Source organism: Pteropus alecto, unplaced genomic scaffold (assembly GCF_000325575.1).
Source record: "Pteropus alecto unplaced genomic scaffold, ASM32557v1 scaffold74, whole genome shotgun sequence".
Classification (NCBI taxonomy): domain Eukaryota; kingdom Metazoa; phylum Chordata; class Mammalia; order Chiroptera; family Pteropodidae; genus Pteropus; species Pteropus alecto.
The window spans coordinates 6,017,022-6,035,145 of NW_006436291.1; the positions used below are offsets into that span (position 1 = coordinate 6,017,022).

At 54.3% G+C, this 18,124-nt stretch overlaps 1 protein-coding gene across 1 annotated transcript; it reads right to left on the reverse strand.

Moving 5' to 3' along the window:
- Positions 1 to 3,842: 3,842 nt before the first annotated feature.
- Positions 3,843 to 18,118, reverse strand: GPR26 (G protein-coupled receptor 26; the record flags this gene model as incomplete). The annotated part of the gene is made up of 3 exons (XM_015590166.1): positions 3,843 to 4,074; positions 10,730 to 10,843; positions 17,496 to 18,118. Coding segments are annotated over 3 exons (969 nt in total), but the record flags the coding sequence as incomplete, so codon positions are not given.
- Positions 18,119 to 18,124: the final 6 nt, after the last annotated feature.

The following is an 18,124-nucleotide window of genomic DNA, read 5'->3' on the forward strand; positions in this document are numbered from 1 at the left end:
AGACAAGACAATTGAAACGTAGATATTTAGAAAGACCCAGTTTTCCATAGAGTTTATCCGGGTGTCTAAGATCCTTTTCCTCAGGGAGTAGTTTGAAGGTGACACTGAAGTTGCAGAATCCCAGGTCCTGACCAGACCTCCTTAAATGGACCTCTGAGGAGGGGGCCCAGGAGCCTGCTTTTTAAACAACCTCCCTGGTGATTCCTGTGGATAGTGAAGTTCAAGAGCCAATGGCTCCATTCCAGAACTTCCAGAAAAGTGGCAGAAGCCCCAACTGTGTCCGGGACCTCTCTCTTCCCCTTGGTACTCACAGCCCAAAGGATACGAACTAATGCAAAGAATTTCTGATACAATATCCTCATGAAAACCGTAGGCAGATGAATTTATCCAGCATTTAGGTGAAATTCTAAAAATACACAGCCTGCAATCTCTGTCAAGGTCACACCACGACCTCGAGGAAGCACCATCTACCTGCCCCCAAGTATGTAAAAAGGTGGCAGCCAGTACGTGGCCATGGCCTGTCCTTTTTAATCTTCTCTCAGGAAGAAAGGCGCCATAGAAAAGAAAACTATTTCACAGACACAGGAGAGAGGTTTATTGCTCATAGCGACGGAGCACTGAGCTGAATGCCGGAAGGAGTGTACAGTCGGTTGGAGATGACTCAAGTCAACAGCTCCCCACCCCCCTGGCTGATTTCTAAGTAAAACCAGACAGGCTCTCGGGGAAGCATCTTTGGGAGGTCAGCTGACCGGGAGACACACAAACCCCAAGTGCCACAACACTCATCCGAGTTCACGGACCCTTTGCGGGTCTCAGGGCTCCGAAGTCCCCTCCTTCAAGAAGAAGCATGAGGAAAATCTGGCATGGGTGCAGAGTGACTGAAACAGGCATCGTGGGAATGGTTTAAATCTACGAATTCATGTAGGGCTGGAAACTGCCCTCTCTGTGGTTTTGGGAATTTGATAGCCTCTCCATTCCAGGCTTTATTTTCAAGCTTCTTAAAGTGCTTTCGTGGCATGCAGCTGTCCAGCAGAGCTTGGGCCTTAAACATCGAACCTTGCACTTGACTGAAGTCAAGGAAGTAAACCCAGGCCTTGTGACACAGACGCTGATCTGGGTGTTTCTAAGCGCTTTCCCTGAGATAACCATGTGACGTTTGATACATTAAATTACCAAATGAGGTAGATAATTCACCTGGGGGTAATGAAACGGGGTCAAGTTTATAGGCTGTCTATAGATGAATGCAAATTTTCATCTCAAGGGAATTCTAGCCGAATTGGTGAACACTGATCACTGATGCTATGATTTTCTTCTTACTTCTCCTTGGGTTTTAGTGTCTGTGTCTAAATAATAATGAAAACACCCAATCGACTGACTCGTCTGGGGTTTTGTCTACCCGATGCCAATGAGACTGGTCGTATTGGGTTTTAGCAGTCCTAAAGTCCTAAGGGGTTAGTGAAAATTATGAAATGCATCTTTTCAAGACTTGTGGCATTCTGGGTGACAGATCTGGTTTCTTAGCTAAAGAAGAGGTAAAGATACCTAGTTGTTTCAGGACTATAAGCCGTCTATACAGAGTGAGCAGGAAGAGGATTCAACACAGTTATTCCTCCAACCTGACTTTGATGAAAACGTATTTTACTGCTTGAACTTGACTGTCTACTGGCCTCATCCATTGGGTCACCCCTCCTCTTTGGCCCAATTCTAAGAGTATTTGTGCACATTTTCTTGGCTCCATGCTTGTTTTCAAACTCATTGGTTCTTCTGGTGCAGGGACAATGGAGGGTGAACAGCTGCCGCTCACTAGGAAATTGCCACAAAAATGAATGTCTGGTGCGATTCAAACTTGAGTAGCCCCACGCTCTCTGAATCAGAGCAATTTTGTTTCAGTGACACTCAAAGTCACGTCTGGGCAGGAGTGTGCGGGAAGGTGTTTAACAACCAGCTCTCGGTGCAGAAAATGCCTGATTTGTAGCATCTGCTGACTTTCCTGGTATAAATATTACCAACATCACATCCCTAAACACGGAATTGGGAAGGAGTGTCCCCCTGGCTCCTCCAAGCAGGTGTGAGCACACCTCCAACCGCAACCGGAAGGCGTAGAGCCCTCCGAGGCTATATCTGCTTGTTCTAGTCTCCATGGAAACCTTGAAACTAGATGAGACTAGGCCAGGCTCAGTTATTTGTTTTCTAAATGAGGAGCTGAGGTTAATGAGACATCTTCCCAAATAAACATGCACAACACTCACCTCTCTTTCACTGCTGGGGCCTCTCGCAGTGTTGCTCTCAAGGATGTGGGAGACAGGCACGAGGGACACCGGACCGGTGACTGCACCCCGTCGCCAGTCTGCTCGTTTCTCATGGACGGAGTGACCCGCTTCTGCCCGCTGGAACAGTGACCCGTTCCTCCCGGCGCTCAGCTCGGAACGCCGCTCTTAGCGTTCACGCGTTAATTTGAAATGGTGAACAAAGATGGGACAGGCAGAAAACATGGCTCACTCACCTGGGTTTTTATTAAATCGGGATGGGGACTGCTAATGGATTGGCGTTATGTATTAAAGTGATGGGTCTCAATAAAAACTTCACACTCCCATCATTAGCACGGGACACTTTCTTGATCACCTTGGACAGCCTCTACTTTCTGTTGACAGACATAGAAACCAGGATATTGAGTCACCAGGGTGATGGGACCCTGTGCGTTAAAATCAAGGCTAAAACCCTGCTCAGGTCAGTTCTGGGCTGTGCATTTCAAAGGGTGTGCCAGACAAAATGTGTGAGAGACACGAGGTAAAACGCTTCCTGCAAATTCAGGTCACAGATCAGGGGAGGGGTCCCGCCAGCCTGCCTCTCCTTGGTGCCAACACTTATGGCATGTAAATCAGAAAAAGGTGACTTTGGGGTCAGACTTCAAAGGACATTATTACATGTATTACCTGCCTATCTAAACCACTGTCATGCTAAGATCGTCTACACACGTAAATGTTAGCTTTTGGGGGGAAGGGAAGGACGGAAGTTGAATCCGATATAAGCATTTCTAAAGCCTGCCTCTCCTTGGTGCCAACACTTACGGCATGTAAATCAGAAAGAGGTGACTTTGGGGTCAGACTTCAAAGGACGTTATTACATGTATTACCTGCCTATCTAAACCACTGTCATGCTAAGATCGTCTACACACATAAATGTTAGCTTTTGGGGGGAAGGGAAGGACGGAAGTTGAATCCGATATAAGCATTTCTAAGACACCTGATCCGCAACAATGAGGCAGCCGCTAGCTGTTTAACATATTCCCCTTGGGTATAGTCTCAGCCGAGCACAGTTTACTTAGTGCCAGCTGCGTGATATTTGGGTTAAAGCAGCCACCACTACCACGTGCAGAAGAGCAGCCATGTGGGGCCAAAAGGTCACTGCCATCCTCGCTTTCAGCATGACCGATGGCCCATGGAGACCACCGCTCCTCTTCGGCGTGGACCTCCACGTCCCGCGGTGAAGAAGCAGGTGGATGCCACGCTTCCCCGCCTGCCACCAGCACTTGACCCTTGATCCTCGTGTCCTTGATCATGACTGAACTGAGCGTCGCCTCTGGTGAGTCCAGGAGCTCAAAGGAGCTTCTCAAAAAGAAAAGCCAGTGCACACCCTCCGGTCATCCTTTGTTGATAAATAGGGACAGTTCGACGTCTGCCCTTGAGGAACCGGAAGAAGCCTCCAGAACCCCTACAAGCCAGGCACCCGGACTCGCGGGGCTTGCCAGGTGGGTGGCGGCTTCTGGTGTCCGCCCAGGAGCCCCAGGCCCTCCCTGCCTTCTCACCGACTGTCTCATTCCAAACTCTCCAGCAGGTGCGGCATCACTCAGAGACCGGCAGGATGTTCTGGCTGTGCGAGTCCCCGGTGAGGCCCGAGGAGTGGAGCGGGTGCCTGTTGAGGACCCTGTTCAGCATCTCTTTGCAGCCGTTGCGGTACTGGTGTCGCAGCAAGGAGTACACGAAGGGGTCGGACGCGGCCTTGCCGTAGGCCAAGCACTTGGACAGCACGCCCCAGTGGGGGCCGATGGGCACCGTGGAGGACAGCTCCACCAGCCTGTGGAGAGATGGGACGGTCGTTACTGAGGGCGCAGCTGGGCACTGCCTCGGGACGGCCATGGACCAGCGCGCCCATCCGCGCCCCTGACCCCAGCTCTCTGGCCAGGCCTCGGTTTCCCTGAGATTGCCTCCTCAAGTGACAATAGCAACAACAGCAGTTCACGACGGTGACAATGGCGCCGTACGCATTCACCTGGCACTCGTTTTATTCTGTGTACTGTGCTAACCACACGCTTGACACACGCGACTTCCTGGAACCCTGGGAGATGGGACAATCTCCATTTTACATGCAGGAAACAGACGACCAAGGAGGGGAAATCGTTTGCTCAAGGTCACATGACCAGTATATTGTAAGGGTAGGATTTGAATTCAGGTCTGTCTGACTCTGGAACCCAAGGTCGTCTAAGAAATGACCTAATAGCTAATAGTGTCCTGGCCACTGGCTCCAGCTCTGCTGCTGATCTGCTGTGTGACTCTGGGCTAGTCATTTCCCTTCCTTGGACTTGGACGTTTTATATGAAAAGCGAGGAGTTGAGCAAGATCATCTCTGTGACCACTGCACATAGAAGAGACTGTTATTTGCTTCAGCTCCTGGCTCTGGGAGGCTGCCTGGGAAGAAGGGCTGAGATGATTTTGCAAACCTTCTGCAAAGCTCAAAGTAGGTCTTGTATCAGGAAAGAACCTGCTGGCCAAGCAGGCTTCTGTCCAGGGCTGGGATTCTGGTGGACCCTGGCAACAGTGGCAGTCGGGGCACCCTAAAGTGACCCTCATATTGGGGGGACGTGGCTTAAGAAGATGCAGCTCATGTGTCAAAGGGGCACATGAGAGTCCTCCTGGGACGCATCCGATGACCCCGTTCGGTGGCGCCAGTGCTCGGCTGTGACGTAGTAGGGTTTCCCTCTGTGTAAATGGAATTCCCCCAAATCACGCCACTTTTCTTCTCTCTCAAGTGTGTCCAGCACGCTTGGCCATATTTGGACGTGATCCAGCATTAATTAAGCTAGAAAAGGCCGCAGAACTGGGAGAGGGCTTAGAGAGCTTAGAAATCACAAGTCACCCTCTCCGCACCCACTGAGACCCAGAGAGGGACAGAGCAGGAGCTGGTGGGCGGTGGCCCTCCCCCGCAGCGCCCCTCCCCCGCAGCGCCCCTCCCCCGCAGCGCCCCTCGCCGAACAGATCCTAAGGGTCCCATTCTGAGCCCCTCTATTTGGCTTCTTATTTCCAGCACCTATGTCCGCCCTTGCCCTTCGACCCCGTGTGGGGGATGGGACCACATTTCTGCTCATGTCCTTAGGAGCCTGAATGGGGGAAATATAGCCGTTCGCGCTTGGGAAATCTGTCCTTCCAAAAAATCTATTTCGTTGAGTGATGAATTTAAGAAGACAGAAACCCTGCATTTAGAAGTCACACCTAATAATAACAATGGAATAGCTGAATGGCAACACGTTGTTGCTAGGCGATGCCGAATTGCTTTTTCAAAATATCTAGTCTTCTATATATCGCTAAATTCGATCTTAGCATTTTGGCTCTCTCAAGAGGATTTATTAAGAAAGCCCAATATCAAACCATCCAGCAAGGTCAAAATTATTATTTGCAGGTTCTTCAGATTTCACAGAATAAAATTATTCAGGACAATTCAAAATTTTTGCCACTTCCCCAATTAACAGATAAAATCTATTGCATTTGCTCCTCATAGACTCTATATAAAGTATGAATTTGCCTGTCTCAGTCGTGATAATTCCCAGCTGAGTATCTCCTGTGGGCCAAATACTTGATGTGCACCATCTCTGATCTTACAATCATCCCGCAGAGTCGGTATTCTCATTTTACAGACGGGGAAATCGAGGCTCAGAGAGATTCAGCAGCGCACCAGCATCTCCTACATGGGAAGCCCAGTAGGAGATGCACCCCGAATGGGCTCAGAGTCACACTGGTTTCGAACCTCAACAATGGTATTGGACAAGATGAGCTCTGGGGTCTGTTTGAACCCCGCCAAACGCCTTTTCCATGAAGTCTTATGACGATCACCCAGGACTCTTGTTACTTGTCACTGCCCACAGTGCCCATGACAACCTCTGCTCTGAAAAGCCAATGTCTGGCCTTTGTCAGGGTCTGCAGGCAGAGATGCTTTAGGTCAGTGTGGGCCCGGCCACTGCTCTGGTGTGGCCGCTGGGCCAGGCTGAAGCTAGGATGCCCCTCCCGTGTGCACATGTGGTTGGCTGACCTGCTTTCTGCTTTTCCTGTGCCCGTGGACCCCCTGTGCCCCACCGTGCACCTGCTGTGGCTGGCTTTCCTCTGTCCCAGCTCTGACCAGCTCTGACCACTGGACGAGGGAAGGGGCGCTCATTCTGATCTGTCACGTTTTTCTCATGGGCAGGGTCACTGCGTGCTCAAGGGGCTTGCCATGCTCTGCCCGTGTCCCTTTTACTGCACCTGTGGGTTTACTGCTCCCCTCTTCTGCTCCCACCCCCAGTTCTGACCCGAGACCCCGTGTTTAGGGGTTATTGAGATCAGGTGTAAATAAAGTGGGACTTCGTTTCCTTCGTCACAGCCCACCGGGGTGGGTTGAATTGCATCTCCCTAAAGTTTGTATGTCGGAGTTCTGAATGGGACCTCACTTGGAAATAGGGTCCTTGCAGATGCGATTAGTTACGATGAGGACACTGAGGTGGCCTTACTCCAATATAATGGGTGTCCTTATAAAGGGGGACATTTGGACACAGATGCTCACAGAGGGAACATCGTGTGGACAGAATGGCACAGGTGGGGTGATGCTTCTCCAAGCCAAAGATGCCAAAGATGGCCAGGGAACCCCCCAGAAGGTGGAAGAGAGGCCCGGAACAGAATCGCCCCCACGGTCCCAGAAGAAACCAACCTGGCCAACACCTTAATTTTGAACTTTTAGCCTCCAGAACTGAGACGATCCTTTTTTACTGTTTAAGCCACTAGGTTTCTGGTTGCCTGTTCAAGGGTGCGCTGGGAAAGGAGTACTCCGTGAAGGGAGGAGCCCCAGTGGACATAGGGGGCTGTTGGGCAGATTTGGCTGTTCGTGGATCCCTGGCCATAATGACATAAAGATAGCACCAGGCCTCCACCCCATTCCTGGAACCGGTGTGCAGCAAGGCCCGCCCGGGGGGTTTGCAGAGGCATTAGCTGCCCCGGAGCGGGGTGCTGACTCCTCGCTGCCCTCCCTGCCCCTCTCCAGCTTCCATTAGGCACCAAAGTGACTTTCCATGTACCGCCTGGGGCAGGAACTGGAGCAAACCTCTGCCATTAGGCTCCGTTCATGGGGAAACGTTTATGCTTCTGTGCTCACAATGCACACATGCCGGCCTAAGCACCTGACGCAGCTCTCCCCTGCAAATCCCCTGGGGGTGAGAGCCCAGGGGTAAAAGGTCACGTTGAGGGGGAGAAGAGGAGGGGGAGGGAAAGGGGGCCAGGAGCCTGCTTTTTCAGGCTTTTTAGGTGATTATGATGCAAGCAATTCAGAGACACCTGCTGTGAGCCCTGGGGGGGATCTGGGCAGAGTGTGGGGGCGGGTGCTGCGGGGTGCGGGCCTGTTAGCTAACAGGAAGCAGAGCACAGGGATGTGTTATTCTGACTCAGGGTGACACAGAGTAGATACAGCACAGAGCCCCAACCCCAGTCCTAGGCCTCTGGCCCCACCTCGGCACCAGTTTGCTCTCTGTTGTGGGCCCTACTCCTCCAGGGAGCCACGCCGCACCCCCCACCCCCTGCAGAAAGCCCTCCAATCTGGGTCACCGGCAGGTCTCTGTGCTGGCTGTCACAGCAGAGGGCTTATGAGGCCAGGAAGCCCACCCCCTTTGCCCCTCGCCCACAGGGACTTCTCACCCCGACCCAGCTGCCAGGCCGTCCTGGTCTTCGGAAGGAGGATGGGGGTGCATTTGCCAGAACTCCGAGGCATTCTCTGAACTCCTGGAGAGGCCAATGTCTCAATTCTGCTGGAAATGAGAATCTCCAGGATACTAGATTTAGGGCGAACGCAGGACTGACCGGGCAGCGGCCCTACACCCAGCCCTCCCTCCCCTGGCGCCCCTCGCCCCCTGTGCTCTGTGCTTTGAGAAGCACATCACCGGCTTTGTCTCAGGCCCCCCTGAAGGTGTCCTCCCTACTGTACAGAGGCGGGACCAAGGCAAAGTGACGTGCCAAGACCACAAGTCCTGGACGTGGACGAACTAGGATTTGAACCCTGGAATGTAGACACCAGTGACTATGTGCCTTCCTGGCACCAGGCTGCCCCTCCCAGCTCCTCGGCTCGGTTCCAGCTACAGTCAGAGATGTTCACTTTCAACTCTGAATGTTAAACGGTAAACCGGGGCCCTCTCTTTACACCTTCCACGCCTCCATTGTCTCTTCTCTCTCCTCTTCCCCCCTCCCCCTTTCTCTTTCTCTCTATCTCTCTGGGTCACACCAAGATGCTGGCTCACAGGAAGTTGGATAACACATAGATGTAGTCCTGGGCTTTGGAGGTATTGCATCGCAAGGCTGAATAGACTTGAGCTGACCTTGAATCCTTGAACCCTTGACCTTGAACTTTTGCCAGTTGCTACTCCTATGTCCATGAGCAACTCATCTTCCCTCTTGAAACCTTTGTAAGATGAGGATGCTAATACTTACCCTGCAGGAGAGCTGTACGAGGTGCACTCAGGTATGTACTGGTACCTCCTAGGTGCATTACAGACATCCAATAAGTGACAGGTACAATTACAAAGATTTCCTGTTCTCTTATAATTAGGCGTAATAACAAGGAAAACTTGAGAACCTATTTGGAGACTTGAGTGGTTCTTGACCTAAGAAGATGCTTCCCGATCTGAGAATGTTGTCTGGCAGATTCCAGTAGATTGCAGATAAAGAGAAGGGACCCCCCCGCCCCCCCGCCCAGCCAACCTAATCTTCTTGATCAACTCAAAGGAGTGGCGGATGTCAGAGCAGAAGCCCCTCCTCTTCCTCGGTGTCCCCATTCTGCCAGCTCTGAGTTGCCCACAGCCATCCTGACATCATTAACCCAGGCTCTCACGGCTCCGTTTATAAGGTTCGGGAGGGAGGGAGTTGCAAGGCAGGCTGGGGCTGCCTGGATAGAGACAGTCACTGTGAGTTGCGGGGAATATCAGTTTCTGTGCTGGCAGCTCAATGATGGGTTTGGGTGACACTTAGACTTGATCACACAACTTGATCTCAGTCATCTCAGAAACTGCAGCTTTCTGGTTCTGAGCGAGTCATGGGTGCAAAGCACCTCCCCACACCCTTTTGGAAGGAAAGCGAGAACTTCACGCTGTCAGAGGAGATGCGGCGCGAGGGGCCTGTTCCAGGCTTAGTTCCAGGCAGAGCCAGGCTGGAACCCTGGCTGAGTCACATACTGGATTGGACAAGCCTGGCACCTGTCTGAGCGTCAGAATCCTCTTCTTTAAGATGAGCGCATTATCCGGCTACGGAGGGCGGCACGGGTTCAGGCACAGAGTAGGGACTTACATGATTAGTTTAAGAGACAAGCTTGTTCTTACTTCTCCCTCTGAATTCCCCAGGGTCAGCCTGTTGCTGCCTCAGTGGCTTTGATTTTTATTTCTACGGGCAGAAAGGAGGCAGAGAATGATGAGTTGGGGCTGCATCCAGGGGAGTCTCCAGGGCTGCTTGGTGGCCGTCCAGGGGATGCTCAGGCTGCTGGTCCCCTGCGCCTTGTTACCCAGGTGACTGTGCAATCAATCCCTGGGCTCTCTGAGCCTGGGTCCCCGTCTGCAAGGGCAGCTCAAACAGCTTGCTCAGCCCTTCTCTTGGGGGCGCTGTGGGGTCCAGGAGGATAGCGTGAGCCATGTCAGGTCCAGCTAACCTTTGCCAGAACACTTCTTAGCTCCACGAGGCCACCTCTGCCCCACCGCGCCTCTTGGCGCTCGTTAGTCCTAAGTGTGCCAGGAGCCCCGTGCCTCAGCTGCGAAACCGTGGGGTTTTCCTTCCCCTCCAGTGCGCAAAACTGACGGCGATACCTTTTTTTTTTTTTTTTCTTTTGCTGGCTAAACTGCACGGGGAAAATTCTGTAGCTAGAGCAGGTCGGCTTCTGGAATGCACGGTCCTGAGGTCAGGGCACTGAGACCTTGGCTGGGGACTGGGAGAGAACGCGACAAGCTCACCACAGCTGGGCTAACAGTGGGAGATCCCGGGGCTGTAGGACAGGTGGGCTCACCTGGCTGGGCACGGCACGTGCTCCCTGCTCCTTGCTCCCTGTGCAGATGGCATGTGGCCCCTGCTGTTGACCAGGGTGTCCAGGCCGAGGATGTACCGCGGTCGGTGGGCAGCAGGAACCCCGCCACTGCAGGCTGTCTTCCTCCATCTTTTACCCCTTTCTTTTCTTTTAGGGCCTCGTGGGGGCGGGGCCCAGGATAAAGGGTTATAACGACGTGATTTGGAAATCAAGTGGGAGAAGGTCTTTTACATCTTTTAGTTCTTCGTTAAATTCAAGGCTACAAAGAGAAAGCATGCTTCCCCCTTCTCCTCAGACCAGTCAAGTTCACTCTTACCCACCAATGCACTGCCTGGAGGGTCGTGGAGCCCAGAGAGGCCAGGGACCGCTGAAGGTCACGTGGGCCCTGGTCGCCCTCCAAAGCCCCGTGCTCGGCCCACCCGCCCCATGTCAGGCTCACCTGGTGATCACATAGGGCGCAAAGCACACAAGGAAGGTCCCTATGAAGGTGCTGATCTTCTTGGTGGCACGCTGCCGCCTCCTCTTCTGCTCCTCCAGACAGCGTTCCCGCACACTGCACATGAGAGAAGGGGAGAGGTGACCCATGGCTCGGCTGGCCTGCCCAGGCCACAGCAAGTTACTGTCCATCAGCACAGGCAGTGCAGGAAATTGGCTATGCAGCCAGAGAAACCTGACTTCACGTCTTGGCCGTAGCTGTGTGACCCTGGACACGCCGTGTGGCATCGCTAAGTCTCAGGGCCATCGTCTGTAAAATGTGGATAGTAAGAGAATAAAACGCCACAAAGGGCTCTCTTGAGAATTAAATGCGTAAAGAACACAGATGCATGAAATGAAGTGTGTTCAATGCATAAAGCACAAGAAGCTGTTTTTCAGCACAGTGCCCAAGCAAGCGCAAATAATATATAACTCTTACTATTACTCGGATCACTCACTGACCACCCGCTACGCCCCAGCCCACACGCAGAGCATCTCTAAATCTTATCTTTACCACAATTGTTCCCGCCGGGCACATTCTAGCACCCAGGTGACGTTTTACCTGCCCCATTTTACAATGAAGACCATGAGCTCAGTGAGACCGAGTGATTTGCTCAGTGGGGAAGTGGAGACAAGCGTTGAACCTGCGTCTGTGTGACCTGAAGCTGGTCCTTTTCCCCTGGGGGTGGCCTGGACTCTGCACAGTGTGCATGGTGCTTCCTTTTCTCCACCCCTTCGGCCCTGCGTCTTCCGTCCAAAGCCTCAGCTCTGCCCAGAGCTACGGACACCACTTACTGGGTCATCGAAAGACAAGTCACTCAATTCCTTCAGAGACCAAGCTTGGCGAAGCTAAGGGGCTGCCGCGTCTCTAGAGAATCGGGGACACAGCGTTGAGGATGGAATCAGGAGCTTGTTGCCTGTGCCTCGAACCATACCCTGCTCCTGTCTCTGCTTTGCTCTGGGACCTTTCGAGAACAGACATCTCATGCCAACTGAGAGCTGTAGTTCTCGCAACCCATTTCCTGTAGCCACAGGGAAATGCAGGAGCAACGAGCAGCGTGTCTGGCTATGAGCACGGTCAAGTGTGGAAGCTCAAGCTCCTGCTCCATCCTGCGGGGCCCGACGCAGTGTGTCTCCACTACTGGCTTTTAAAGTAAATCACTTGATTCCAAAAATGAACAGGAAGGAAGGCTGTCGACAGAGCTGCCCAGGAAGTGGAGAAAACTTGGCAGAGCCAGGCCTGGGCTGCAGCGGCCTGGCTCCAAAAACAAGCCGGTCTGTTGGTCTGTTCAGCGAAAGCAGAGTGGAGGGAATGAATATTCATGAGCCAGGTTCATGCGCAGCTTCAATGCCAAGGCTGCCTCCCTTCCTTCCACACGAATCATGATTTTAATACTTAGTTGAAACTCTTCTTCATGAGATTTCTGATCACAGGTGGGCAAGGCCACATTTGTTCGGCTTGAAGGCCCCCCCAAAATTCCTGCAGGACTTTTTCTCCCTTGCTTTGTGTCTTTCCAGGAATTTAGAGAGCTGGAAACTGGTGTTTAGCTTAGTACAAACAGGCTTCGCCTGGCTGAAAACTTATTACTCATGACTAATATTACTAATTAATTTCTAATAACCATATTAATACAAACCCACATTTCTTAAGACTTAAACACGTGCCATCTTAGATGCTGTGATGGGGGTTCCTGCGTAGGGAGGCAGCAGGGTGTCAGTCCATCCGGATAAGCTGCAGAATACCGTGGGGGGCGGGGACGGCGGGGTGACTTGGCCTACGATCACGCAGCAAGAATTGATCTTAAATCTCCCGACAGTCCATTTACACCCAGGCTTCTGCCGCGTTTTCTACCAAAGCCCTTTGACTCAAGTGACGTGGAGAGAAGGGCGTGGAGAGAAGGCACAAGTCCCCAGCTGGAAGTCTGCAGGCAGCGAGGTGACCAACTTGCTTCAGTTTTCCTGAGGCTGTCTTGGCTTAAGAACTCCAAGTCCTGCATCTGAGGGTCCTCTTGTCCCAAGCAAAGCAGGACAGTGGTGGTCATCCTAGGGCATAGCGTGTTTGGCACATTCTCCACAACGCAGGACGGATGTTTTCATATTAAGATATTTCCGACAAGGCTTTCGGTACAATCGAAGTGAGAGTTGCTGGAGATTTAGGACATGGGCTGGGTGTCCTGAGCCATCACAGTACACTCAGGTCATCCCCTAAAAAATGAGCACCAAATTCACGTAGATAACTCATCGAGGGGATCCCAACTGGTGGTGGCACCGGCACCAGGTCCTCCTCCCACCTGCGACCTTGACAATGATGTCCATTTTGCAGATTCTCTAGAATAACTCAGAGGGTGTCTGGGGTGGATGCTCTGCCCAGGAGCAGCATCCGCGCGGGCCTGGTCACGTCTCTGCTCTGGGACTGGCTGGCTGGACTCTGTCATTTGCCATCTGCAGAATGAGAGATGCTCTCACTTAACCAACCTGCTAGCAGATGGGAAAACTGGGGCTCAGAGAAGAGAGACTCGCCCATCGAGAGAGGAGGGTGCGGGTGGGGTGGGGTGCTGTCGCCGACGTTCAATGTAGTGTTCCTGGTTTGGAACCATGCAGCTGCTTCCTTAAACTCTTGCAAAAGATCGAATCCATCTTCTCTGCCCGGGGCTCCCCTGATTTCCAGGTGAGAACAGATTGGTGGCGGGACTGAGGACGGCAGGGCCGTCCCCAGGCTCCGAGGGGAGCGGTGCAGCCCTCTTGCTTATCATTATTATTTAAGCACTGTGACCCATGGGGTCCAAGAGGCGTTCCCCAGCAGGCTTCAGTCACGGGGCGGAAGTGACAGAATGCTGGGAACGTCTGCGAAGTCCGCAGATGAGGTGATCGCGGCTAACACCCGCCAGCCCCAGACGCCCCCAAGCTTAACACCATGGCCGGGGCCTGAACGGTCCCCAGATGGCCGTACTCAGAGCCCAAGTACTCAGAGTGACCTAGATTTGTTTTCTGGCTTTTAGGAGAATGAACCAAAAGCCAAGGTAGTGAGTTGGCCATTCGGTGGTGGAGAAGAACCTTGAGTTTGGGGCCAGGACACTGGCGTGAGCAGTCCTGGCAGAGGGGTCTGTGTCCTGGGCCCTGGCCATAGCAGAGCTCACACCTCTCCCTACAAAACGAAGAGTTTGTGGGGCTATGGGGAAGTGCCCACCCAGAGCCCACAGCCTCCATTCTAGACCAAGCTCTAAGGACCCCAGGCATGGAAATCCTTGCCCACGGCCCCTGCCCCCGCTTCTGGAGCATGCGCAGGCATCTTCCCTGAGCCCGTCGTCCTGAGGGTGGCTGTACCGCCTGTGTGCTCAGCTGGAGACTTGAAGGGTGGCATTGGTGAGTTACATGTGGATGGACAACTTGCAACGTCCACTCCGTGCAGGGGAGGCTCCTTATGGTGCGGGGAGAGGTGGGGGCTGCGTGCTCATGGCCAGCTCGGTGCTGCCCACTGTGTATGAGGCTGAACTCCAAGGAGCCTGAGAGTTCTAAATTTTCACCCAACCTTGCAAAGCGTTATACATGAGTCTTTGTCAAGGTGGGAGGGTAGAACATATTTCATCTCACAGTTTCTAAACTAAATTTAGAACTTCTAAATATGTATAGAGATGGTATACACGCCTCCATCTGCACCATTTCCCATCCATAAATCCCAGGACAGACGAGACCATGGGTCATGACCACGCTCAAGAGCTGCTAAATTAGGCAGGCCCCCCACTTCCCGGGGCTCCCAGTGTCCGCGTCTGTAAAATCAAGGGCACGGTGAGGTTATCTCTGTGGCCCCTTCTGTCTACTATGCCACAGTCGGACGCTGTCCAGAGCCAGCACTCAGCCGCCCCCAGCAAACCCTGGTCACAGGGTGAGCGTGCGCCACCATTCTACTCCGAGAAGTCATGCACCCCGCCAGCGAGCGGCAGTCCACGGTGGGACTGCCACGTCAACGCCCCGGCTCTTCGCCTGTGTCCCCAGTCTCTGGCGGCACCAGGGGGAGGACCTGGTTTAATTAGTCCTGAGCTGTGGTTTGGGAGAACTGGAGTGAGCCTACTGAGCAGCTGGAGCCTCAGCAAATGCAAAACAGGTCCCTTTTAATTAAGCCCAGGGAGGCCCTTGGCGTGGTGGCTGTGAAGTGCAAAGCCTCCCGTGAGCAGCCTCCACTTGCTGTCCTGGCTGTCCAGATAGGAAGCCTCCTGGCTTCTGCTGATCTAGAACTGCGCACCCCACCTCCCCAATTCTCAGCACCAAACTGTCCCATGAGGCTTGGCAGATCTTCCTGGAGCCTCAGTGCCTAAGGCTTGAGGGGTGCTAAGGGCAGCCTCCTGCACCCCCCCACCCGCCCCCCGAGCTAGCTCTATAGTTTCTCATTTGTGGGGAGGGAGAGTGTGAGCCACCAAGAAGCAAGCCTGTGAATCAGCAGTCAGGGAGCTGGTGCCCTCCCGTGTGGCCCGCTGCCTACCCTTTCTCTCCGGGGACAGACCTCACAGAGAAAGGCAGGTCGCGTTCACCGAGGGGGAAATGCTGTCACATCTGCCCACTATTCCACGGCCTCAGGCCAGCCCTCGGCCAGTGGGACCTGTCTGAACCTGCCACAGGCTATGCTCACCCCAGAAGCCCTTCCTTCCCCAGACTGGCACTGCCCCTCGGCCCTGCGGGCGGGAGCACTGGAGAAAGGGCTCCTCAGAGCATCCTGGGGCTTAGAAGAGGTCAAGGTACCCCCCGAGGGGAGTGGAGGAGAGAAGACGAGATGGAGGTGAGCAGAGCAGCAGCTGCCTCCTCTCCTGAGACCCCCCGGAGACCCTCTCTGCTGTGTCTGGCCAGCAGTTGGTGAGAACGGAGTCGGCCCTATGTCCTAGATGGGCTGAAAAGGAGCCACGGCCCCCACCCCTTGTGGGAGAGCAGAGATGGGGAGTGTACTGGTCTAAACAGGAACTTACTCCTTTCCCGGCTCAGCCCCTCCTCCGCCGTCACACACACAGTGACAGGGCCCACTATGGAAACCGCCCAGGTCCCAGGAGGTGAAACACGCCACCAACGACTTCCAGAGCAGTCCCTGCCCCAGTCCCTGCCCCAGTCCCGAAGAGGCGCTTTTCACAGTGAGATCCCCGCCCCCCTGCACGAGAAGAGGGCACTGCAGTTGTGGCTTCGGAATACTTCCTTAGCGACGGCGAACCACAGTGGACACATGCAGTGAGTGTCAGTGTGCGTGCAGGCCCCACCTGTGACTTTTACACAGGTGGTGATCTGTCACACGTGAGATCGTGTGTGAAGCTCACACATTCGCATACCCTGACATCTGTGGATGGTCGGTCATCCAGAAGTACACATTGTATATGGTTCTGTGAGGAAGATTCTGTGATGAATCTTTGTATAATTCATCAGTATAATTAAGAAGAGCCACTCGGAGGGGGGACAATGAACACGTGAATGCATGCCCTTGTACAGACACGGTGAAGTTCAAAGACCTTTTTTTTAATTGCTCATGGGTAGGAAAAACTCAGGATTGAAGGTGTCTTTGCTCAGACTGACACCTCTGGTCTGTCCCTCTCAGCCATAAGCTTGCTTCTCCCTGGCGGGGGAGGGGAGGCATTTGTATCCTGGGGACCGAGTCCCCTCGCTGCCCCTAGCCTCCCTCCATCCGTGGTCCCTGCCTGCCTCACTGTCTGTACCTTCTGGAAGCCCAGGTCCCCTCGCTGGAAAGCCGGAGCCTGCTCTTCCCTGGGACAGTGGGTTACAAACAGCAGAGTCCACAGAGACATCACTGGCTGTTTCCCTTCTCCCGCCCCTCTTCTCGTAAGGAAAGCCGAGGTGAGCTCAGGACGCCTCAGCAAAGAGTCTCCCCCTTCTCTCCATGAGAGGCTCCGGGGAAGAGCAGGAGTTCCCAGGTGGGGTGCCTGCACCGGAACTGACCTCCCTTCCCCCCAGCTGCCTTCCTGAGAAACAGCCCCCAGGTGAAAGTGGAGGTGGGTGGGAACTTCAGGGGTGACACTCTCCCTCTGCAGGGGCTTCTGGGCTTCCAGTCCGGGAGACACAGGACAGTGCTGTCTCAGCAGGACGGAAAGAGCCCCATCGCCTTCCCCATCCTCTCAGACCCCTTCAGATGCTCCTTTAAGGGCCCAGAGAGGGAGGTGCAGCCCCAGGACACACGCACGCACACATGCATGCACACACACACACACACACGCACACACACAGGATCAGGAGACAGAGGCAGCGCACACTCGCAGAAATGACAGACCTGGGGGAGCAGCAGGAGGTGGTTGGAGAGCCGGTAAGGGTCTCCCCAGCATCCAGACCAGGCTCTCAGGCCTGAGCACAGCCTTTGAAAGGCCTCCAGCAGGGAGCAGAGGTCACTGCTTTCCTGAGCGCTGTTTAAAGTGAAATCCGCAAACCCACAACGTAAGTGTGAGAAGTCCAACAAAGTTCTGACTCTGTGATTTCTGCCCCGACGCTTCAAAAAGCGGACGTATTGTTTCACCCACACTTTTGGTGGCTCCGCTTCACTCATGCTCTAAGCGCCTGTCTTAAGACCAGTAACTCGGCCCCTCCCCCACCTCAGTGTTCCCAAGAGGACATGGAGACTAGGTGGGGAGAGGGCCTGTCCAAGGCCACGCACGGACTCCCTCCCCTACAAAGAACTGCGTCCCCTCGCTGAGCCTCCCCCTCTCCCGACCGGCCACCAGTCCCAGCGCCCTCACCTGGGGCTCCCTCACCTGGGGTGGATGTCCACGAGCAGCACGAGCGTCTGCATGGTGATCACGTCGATGCGCTTGCAGTGGAAGCGGGCCACTTTGAGCACCTTGAGGTACGTGCAGCAGAGCACGACGAAGGAGAGCAGGAAGCTGAGCGTGTGGAAGGCGCCGGTGAAGACGGCGAAGCGCAGGCGCTCGTCCGGCCGCCAGCTGCACAGCGTGCAGGACGCGTACAGCGGGTGGAAGCCCAGCCAGGACAGGGCGAGCGCGGTGGCTGGGAAGGTGAGCGCGTGCAGCCACGTGTAGGCCACCATGAGCGCGGCGTCCCGGAGGCGCATCTTGGCGCGGTAGCTCAGCGGGAAGACCACGGCCACCCAGCGGTCGATACTGAGCGCTGCCATGCTGAGCATGGAGTTGGTGGCCAGGAAGGTGTCGAGGAAGGCAGCCAGGCGGCACAGGCGGTCGCCGGCGGGCTGTCGCTGCGCCACGACGCCGGCCAGGGTGAGCGGCATGTTGACCACGGTGCACAGCAGGTTGCTGCACGTGAGGTTGAGCGTGAAGAGCGCCGGCGCCTGGCGGCGGATGTCGGCGCTGTGCAGGAGGCAGAGCAGCACCAGCGCGTTGGACAGCAGCGACACGGCCATCGTGCC